The 7,812-nt window shown below is 41.1% G+C and overlaps 1 protein-coding gene across 3 annotated transcripts in view; it reads right to left on the bottom strand.

Moving 5' to 3' along the window:
* Positions 1 to 710: 710 nt before the first annotated feature.
* LOC106529001 (zinc finger protein 646) overlaps positions 711 to 7,812 on the bottom strand; it is a 17,393-nt gene continuing 10,291 nt past the window's right edge. For 2 of the 3 annotated variants that reach the window (XM_014024300.1, XM_014024302.1), the window contains 3 exons: positions 6,363 to 6,542; positions 6,107 to 6,286; positions 711 to 3,374 (listed from right to left, as the gene is read on the bottom strand). In XM_014024300.1, coding sequence (XP_013879754.1) covers positions 3,210 to 3,374; positions 6,107 to 6,286; positions 6,363 to 6,542 — 525 coding nt within the window. In that variant the 3' untranslated portion in view covers positions 711 to 3,209. The remainder of the gene's footprint in view (positions 3,375 to 6,106; positions 6,287 to 6,362; positions 6,543 to 7,812) is intronic. The other variant, XM_014024301.1, reaches the window with a different exon arrangement.

Here is a 7,812-nt window from a genome sequence, read left to right as displayed (position 1 = left end):
GGTTTGATTTCTTTGTATGTATGGATCACTTGGGTTGTTACCATCTGGTGAAAATTTCATGTCATTAGCTCCTCTAGTAATACATTTACTGAGAAAAATGGTGACGTGTTCAATACTTATTTTACCCGCTGTAAAGGTCAAATATGGAGGAGTTCATGTTCAACACAWACTCTGTGCACTGGCTTTACCCTTTAGAGCCAACCATGTTTGTTAACAAAATATCTCATGAACCACTGAACAGATTTAGTTGCAACTTAGAATTTAAAACAGCTGATTACCATTTGGAGTCTCCCCAATTCAAGTTTACCATCACAGTTTATTCAAAATCACTGGATCCTGTAAAAATGTTGATTACAATGTTTGACCAACAAGGCTCCGTCACCTCTTCTGAAGCCTCTTCTTTATATTTTTTGTGTACAGTGCCCTGAGACAACAGTTGTTGTRACTTGGCGATATATAAATAAACTGAACTGAATTCTTCTCCTCAGATGATCTTAGTTTAAAAGACAGCACGTCCAGGTGTCCTTTATCAGCGTGATAAAGCGTGGGCAGGTCCTGATCTTCTGAACAAGTCAAACAAGAGCTAACTTTATGTTTCTAGATCAACAAGCTGCAAGAGTTTCTTCATGTCTGACAAAAAAAGAAAAGAAAAATAAAAGTAAAAAGTAGAATAAATAAAAGCGGTAGTGGTAGGAATGTCCAAGCAGCACTGGTGGTGATAATAATAAAACATTTTTATTTTGTATAGCACTTTTCTAAATACTCAAAAGACACTTTACACAGAGAGAGAAAGCAACATGAAAACATGTCATGAATTAAAAAAATAATAATTAAAAAGAGAAAAGACAACGCCAGTAGGATTGTGGGTTTTTCCATGAACACCTTGTTAGCAAGGTTATCTAACTACAAACTGGATCCATGAGTAACTTGTTAGTCATCAAATGCAACAGATAACAAAAATACTCTAAAGTTGACTCAGCCAATCAGATTGGCTGCTTGGTGAAACCTAATGTTAATTCTGGAAGTAGAGAGACGCAGGTGGGATTGTTAAAACAAACATTTTTTAAAACTTTTTATACAGAGACACTGCAGGGAGTGTCGGAGAACATGTGGTCTGAAACTGAAGACTTGGGTTTTGGTCACTTCAGAAGGGACCATGTTGCTGGACTTGGTTCAGGTCTCTGATATCCATGCGAGTCATGATGGGTTTTTCTTCTGATTGCTTAAAAAAAGAAAGTAACAGTCAGTTTGGAACGTAGTCTATCATAAAAGTATTCACCCCCTCTTCTCTCTGCCTTTTTTTTACAACCTGGAATTTAAACAAATTTTTTTAAATAAACCAACACAAAATTCTCCAGATTAATAAAGTTATAAGAGGAAAATCTCACAACGTAGATGTGTTGTGGTGTCAAATAATAAACAGAACCAATCCCAGAGAACCACAGCTGCAGTACCAAGCAAAAGTCATCATGAAGACCAAGGAGCTCAAAAGTTGTGCAGGAGAACAGATGAGATGAATAAAGAACGCTTGGAACATTTATTTTAGTCCCTGGTGAGGCAACCCCCCCACCCGTCTTCATGTTGATACCAACAACCCTACAGCGAAGCATGACAGTGGCAGCGTCATGCTGAGGGGATGGCTTTTTTTATCAACTGGGAGAAAATTACAGAAAAAAAACTCTTCATGCAAAAAAGTTGGCTCTTCCAAAGAGCTTGAGACTGGGACAAAAGTCCACACGACTGGTCCAATCAAAGCCCAGCACTGTCTCTGGTCTGATTTAAAGATTGTTGGACACGAGCAGCACCCAGAGGCACCCCTCCTGTTTGGTCATGAAGAGTGGACCAAACGTCCAGGAAGTGCAAAAGGTGCGTGGGCCATGTGGAGGTATTTTATATTTATTATGATGCTCCTGATGCACACTCTGTGTGTTGCTAACAAAATAAAGCGAACTGCAAAGGTTTAAAAAATGTAAACATCTTAAGAGTTTGATAATAGCAGCTGGGAACAGCTAGCCTGTGATCGGGCAGAAAAGGAAATATAAGGATCTGAGAACGAGCTTCCTGACAAGATCAGTTTAACAAAAAGTACGCTCCACTGATTTTCCAACAGATTATTACTGAATGTAAGATTATTTAGATATTTATTAGTACTCTTATCAGCACTCTGCATCGGCCATTAGTCAAATGTACGTACTTGTACTCATTTTGAAAAAATGCGGCATCAGTACAACTAGTTAAGTTGTGTAAAATAAACAATACAAACACCACAAAATTCCTTTTAAGTGCAGGGTTGTAAGAAAACAAACAGAAAAAAGGCAAAGGATGGAGGGTGAATACTTTTGTTAGCCACTGTCAGAGCTAAAGGTGTTTACAGTAATCTTCTGAACGCAGCAACCAGCCACAAAGTTCTTAATACTACATGAACCACAATCCTCCGCTGAGATGAAAATCCAGGATGTGAGCTGCCAGTTGTGTCAGGATTCAATCTCCTCTTCTGCAGGTGAGAAATGTGGTCGGGCTTCAGTCTGCACCGCGACACAATGTGGAGAGCAGGAAAAGACGAGGTCGTCTGCGTCGTGGTCCTTCGTGTTCGGAGGTGTGAGGATAGAAGAATACCTCCTAACGCACAGAATACACTATGCATAATCTAGAGAATATCAAAGGGTTTAAAAAAAAGTGCTTCTTGTTCTTTCTTTTGCAGAAGCTTAATTTAACCAAAGGAAAAAAAAACATAACATATTGGACCAAAGGAACAATTTTGTAACATGTACTCCAACAACTTGGCGCCAGTTCTGAATTTGGAACTCGCTCTTGATAAAAAATAGCTTTTTGTTGTATTCAACATGAGGAAAARGGTGTGGGGACACTATTTATAATGGCAAGGATAGATATGTTCATAACTATGGGGAAGGGGGGGGGTCTGGGGCAGATAAATTCTTAACAAGAGGACAGTTTGGGGCACAGACATTTTAACTTATAACCAGTACATGAGGGTCAAGGCAACACATTATTCAAACCTAACTACTTAGAAATAAATCTCAGCTAGTTCTCAACGGAGCCCCTTCCCATTCCCACACACAAGGGTCCAAAGGAGAGGTGAGGAAGCAGGAGGCGTCCAAGAGTCCTGACTCCTTGATGCTGGGCGGGAGATGGGCCTGGAGGAGGAGGAGGACGGGAGAGTGGGAGGGGGGATGTGGGTCCCTACAGTCTCATTGATTGTAAAGGGAGCGCTGCTCCCAGGGCATGGCCTGGATGGTCCGCGGCAGAGGGGAAGGCTTCAGCGAGGGCGCTCCGTTCGGATGGAGGGAGTGGCTGATGGGGTTGATGGTGGTGAGGGGCCGCTGGGGGGCCAGAGAGAAGGTGTCCTGGTGCTTCTGCAAGAGAGGGAGRCGGGAGAGGGAGAGGAGAGGAGAAAATGAGAAAAACAAGTAAAAGACTAGAGAGATGTTGTCTCTGTGCTGCCTTCAGTGTTTCTCCACTGAAATCAGTCCCATTTCCTAGGGTTACCCCTACCCCTGGGTTTCATATGTCCCCTTGGACCTTAGTTGTTAAAAACACCCCTATGAAACGTGYCACTCAACCTACCCATGATGCAATATGAGTGCAGCGTTTCTACAGTACTGCCAAGAAAACTGGCTCAGAGCCATRATGRACAGAACTGTTACYGATGGTAGAATCTCAATGTGTTGGAACAGTTGGAGGAAAAACCGGTGACTATTCTTTTCATTGCTCAGCTGCTGATCAAACACTCCCTGAACTGGATCTCATCTACCTGGTCACTGTTTTTGCACACATACTGTCATATACTGCACAAATGAAAATGTACTACACATTTTTAAACTACTTTAAACTCGATCTGGATTCTACCTCACTCTTCTTTATTTTRTTACTATATTTTTTATGTTTTTTTTGTGTATATGCCTAWCACGAACTTTATATTACTTTATYGTTTRTCAAGCTGYTTATGTCGTGTACCCTGATGGTATGTTTGAGTGACAATAAAGAAAATCTGAATCTATAATTAGCCCAAAAACAAAAATAACTTTTGAGTTGCAGTCACCAAAGTGAGCTTGTGAAAAATCACTGCCTATTGCAAACCGTACTCTTGGTCCTGCACATTATTTTTTGTTCCTGCCTCCTCACCTCTGATTTAATCTTTAACGTACTTAAAAAAATTAAAACTTTGAGACAAAGATTTTAACTCTTTGCAGCAGACACTTAAATTTTGATGGACCCTCAGTTCTGATCCCCTCCCCCAYGTTATGCTGGTGACATAAAACTACATTTATTAGTATTTTTATACATGATGATGTCGGTCATTAAGGAGCTGAAAGTCTTTTCTTTTATTCTTGTCTCAAGTAGGGCTGCCACGATTAGTCGACGACTAATTGACTWTTAAAATAGACAACGACTAATTTAATAGTCGATTAGTCGTTTGTTTCTTACGTGGTTTTTCTCTCCAAACTGCTTTGACACCTTCCACTGCCACATCTGCCTTTCTGTCCTTGACACACATGCACAGTAGTGGTAACTGGGGTAGGGTGTGGACGTCACAAGACATTATACAGACAGGCTCTGGTATCATGGCTACCCAGCAACGGAGCTCAAAAGTGTGGGATCATTTTAAGAAAATGAAAGAGAAACCTGTGCAATATCTGCAGAGCAGAACTTGTCTTCCACAACAATTATTTTTAGTTAGCATATAGCTAAAATCTAATGATGGTTATACGCAGCTGCATTCTGTCAAATTTTCAGACTAACAAGACAAATAATCTTACATATTCTGAAAATAAGATTATTATTCTTACACAATCAAGTTCTTGTTTAGTAAATCTGTTTAGTAAATCAGCCTCAAAACAAGATCAAATAGACTTTTTGGCTGGATATAAGATTTTAAAACTTGGTTAGGTGGACATTTTTTTGCAGTGTATTTGTTTAATTTCTCCAGAAGGATACTGTGGTCAATGATATCAAATTCTGGCACGATAATCTGTATGTTTTATATTCAGTTAACATATTGTGAAGAAATTTAGTGTTATGTAGGTTAGTACTGATTTTAGAAGCACAACACTATATTCTTAGTTCTCCTTTTGAAATTGACAGTGTTTAATCTATTGTTATGTCTTGATTGAAATGGGTCTAGCTACATGTCCGAAATATTTTTCAACACATAAATAACYGTTTGAATACATTTAGGTGAGRATGTTGTCTGAATGCCTGTGACTCAGCCGTAGGCCAGCAGGGGGCGAGCGAAGGCATTGAAGAAGCTGTATAAAAACWTAAACTTCCGGTTKTATGGGCAGTGTGGGTTTCCTGTCTGCAGACAGCAGCAATAAACCTCCACTCAGATTCCAGATTCTGGTGTTGTATGGTCTTCATTCCTTCTACAAATCACTTTATTTAACATCTGTGTTTATCATCTCGATTTCAGTTTATTGAACACAAGTTTTCTTACAATATGATCCGATGAGTCGACTAATCGAAAAAATAATGGGTGATTAATCGATTATAAAAATAATCGTTTGTGGCAGCCCTAGTCTCCAGTAAACAAAGTAAACAGAATTTTTCAAGTGAACAAACAACTAAGTGTAGGCGACATTTAGTCTGTTTACATGACATTTACAAAAGAACAGGAAACGTTAGTGTTTATAATATAAATGGCATAGTTAGTGATGTTAGAGAGTTTTCTACTGTCAGACAGGATCTATGCAGGTCAAAGGTCAAGAGAGAAAAGAAAAAAATCCCCCTATCATCAGATGAATTTTATTCAGTTAAGTTGGGTCAAAGTGGTGAAAACTACGAAGCTAAAAGCAGGTTGGTAAGATGAACAATCAGACATTGTTCAGCTGTGAGTGAAGTTTAGAAAAACTGTCTAATCAGTGTCAACTTTTCAGACTAAAAGCCCAAAGACAGAAAGGTAAGATGGTTGTGTTCACCAGGTGCCTCTTCATATGTTTTTTTGTTTGATCTCAGGTTCTGGTGAGTAAAGAACAGAGCCTGGGCTGCATGGAGAGGCTTGTGCTGAACACAGAGGGTTAATCTCTTGGGCCTGGTGTTAGTAGGCAGACAGAGCCACAGAGTCGCGAGTGGCGGTGCTCTCTCCTACCATGGGGTTGGCGCTCAGTCTAGTGTATCCCGAGTTCATCTCCTTTACCTCAGGCACCAGGGGCTGAAGCAGGGAGTAGGAGGAGGACGGGGCGGCGCTGGAGGAGGGGACGTGTTTGTTGGAGGACGAGCTCCTCATGCTCTGCTGGCTGCTCTGAGAGGACACCGAGCTCGGGCGGACCTGCCGGGATGCACAAAAACATCAAAGCCTGGACGGAGCCTCAAACGCCAGTGGTGTGTGTGTGTTTTGTCCCTACCTGGTGGGGGTCCGACACGGACTGGCTGGCCCCCTGCCCGCCCTGAGACATCGCAGGGACGCAGTGGGAGGACAGGGCTTCTTGCTGGGCGTGTCCTCCATGCTGTGACTGCATCATGGAGGTAGCATTGTTCTGCTGCTGCTGACGGCGGGGGTTGGCAGAGAAACGACGACCGCCAGACTGGATGGAGGAAGGAGGAGCGGAAAGACAGACAACAGGAATTATACCACCAACCTCATCACGTGGTAGTTTCTTCATTCAGTTTAACACAAGCTTGAGGAGAGGTGACAGATGAATATGATGAGACTGTTTGGTTTTGCCTCCCCACTCAGTCAGCTTCCTCCAGCTTCAGACTTTATTTACTGCAGATTTTAATCTCACAGCCTTCACTGCCCTGATTTCTTTTAAATCCTACAAATATGAGGTGATGGAGTGGTCGAGTTCACACCCACACAAGCACATGCACTCACTCAGGCACTTCTCTAAAGCCTAGCACTTCTGAATCTACTCTCATCTGTTTGTGCACCGCCTGCAGGAGAGGATCCTTTCATCAACTTCAACATGTTGACATACGGAGGCTTCAGAAAGCAATCAGACCTCACTCACTTTTTGTAATTTTGTTGCAGCCTGATACCACGAACGTTTAGAGATTTTACCTTCAGCATCCTTAAAGGACAGTGAAAACAGCATTTTGYACCATTTTGACCTGAGTCCACCAGTGAGGAATTAAATTAGACATATTTAAGAAAGACTTGTTGAAGGTTTTTCAGCTAGAGTTGGGTGGTTTTGATCATGTTCGTACTACAGTATCAGTGGGGTGGGGTAACCTCTGGTGTTWTGACTGAATATAATTAACAGAGAAACAGCTGTTTGTCAGCATTTACATGTTTAGCCAGGGAGAGGCGTAGGGAAGAAACCTCAGCCGCTCTTATGTTGTTCTCACTGACAGCAGCAGAATGACTTTACATCTTAACTACGTGTTTTTAGGGTTTTAAGTTTAAAAATAATCTGACTCTCACCATGGTCGTATCAAAGCTGCTGCATGCTTTTAGCGAGGAAAGTCTTTAAAGGTATCCCCGATTAGTTGTAGCATTAGACTTTATATGATAAACATAAACTTTAACTGTAAAATAAAGACTGTAAAAATACTGTAGGCTGTTCAGTTTTTATGATTTTTAAACTAAAAGTTTTAAAATATATTACATGGACGGGGCCATTTCATTTATACGCAAAGCATTCTGGGTAAATGAAGACATCAACTAGGTCATTGGTGCGAGGCTGCTAGCGAGCTATATCCACCCTGAAGGTTAATCTTGGACAATATCTGATGATCGACTCTTTTAAATGAAACCAGAGAGCGTTGACAGAGAGGAGAAGGTAGAAATGACTCAGCCTGGAACTGAAAATATGGATGCCAAGCTAATACATATAAGGCAATACAGTGTCGGCG

The sequence above is a fragment of the Austrofundulus limnaeus genome, unplaced genomic scaffold (assembly GCF_001266775.1).
Source record: "Austrofundulus limnaeus strain Quisiro unplaced genomic scaffold, Austrofundulus_limnaeus-1.0 Scaffold417, whole genome shotgun sequence".
In the NCBI taxonomy this organism is placed as follows: Eukaryota; Metazoa; Chordata; class Actinopteri; order Cyprinodontiformes; family Rivulidae; genus Austrofundulus; species Austrofundulus limnaeus.
Note: the sequence above shows the minus strand (reverse complement) of the source record. Positions and strands in the feature narration are given on the sequence as shown.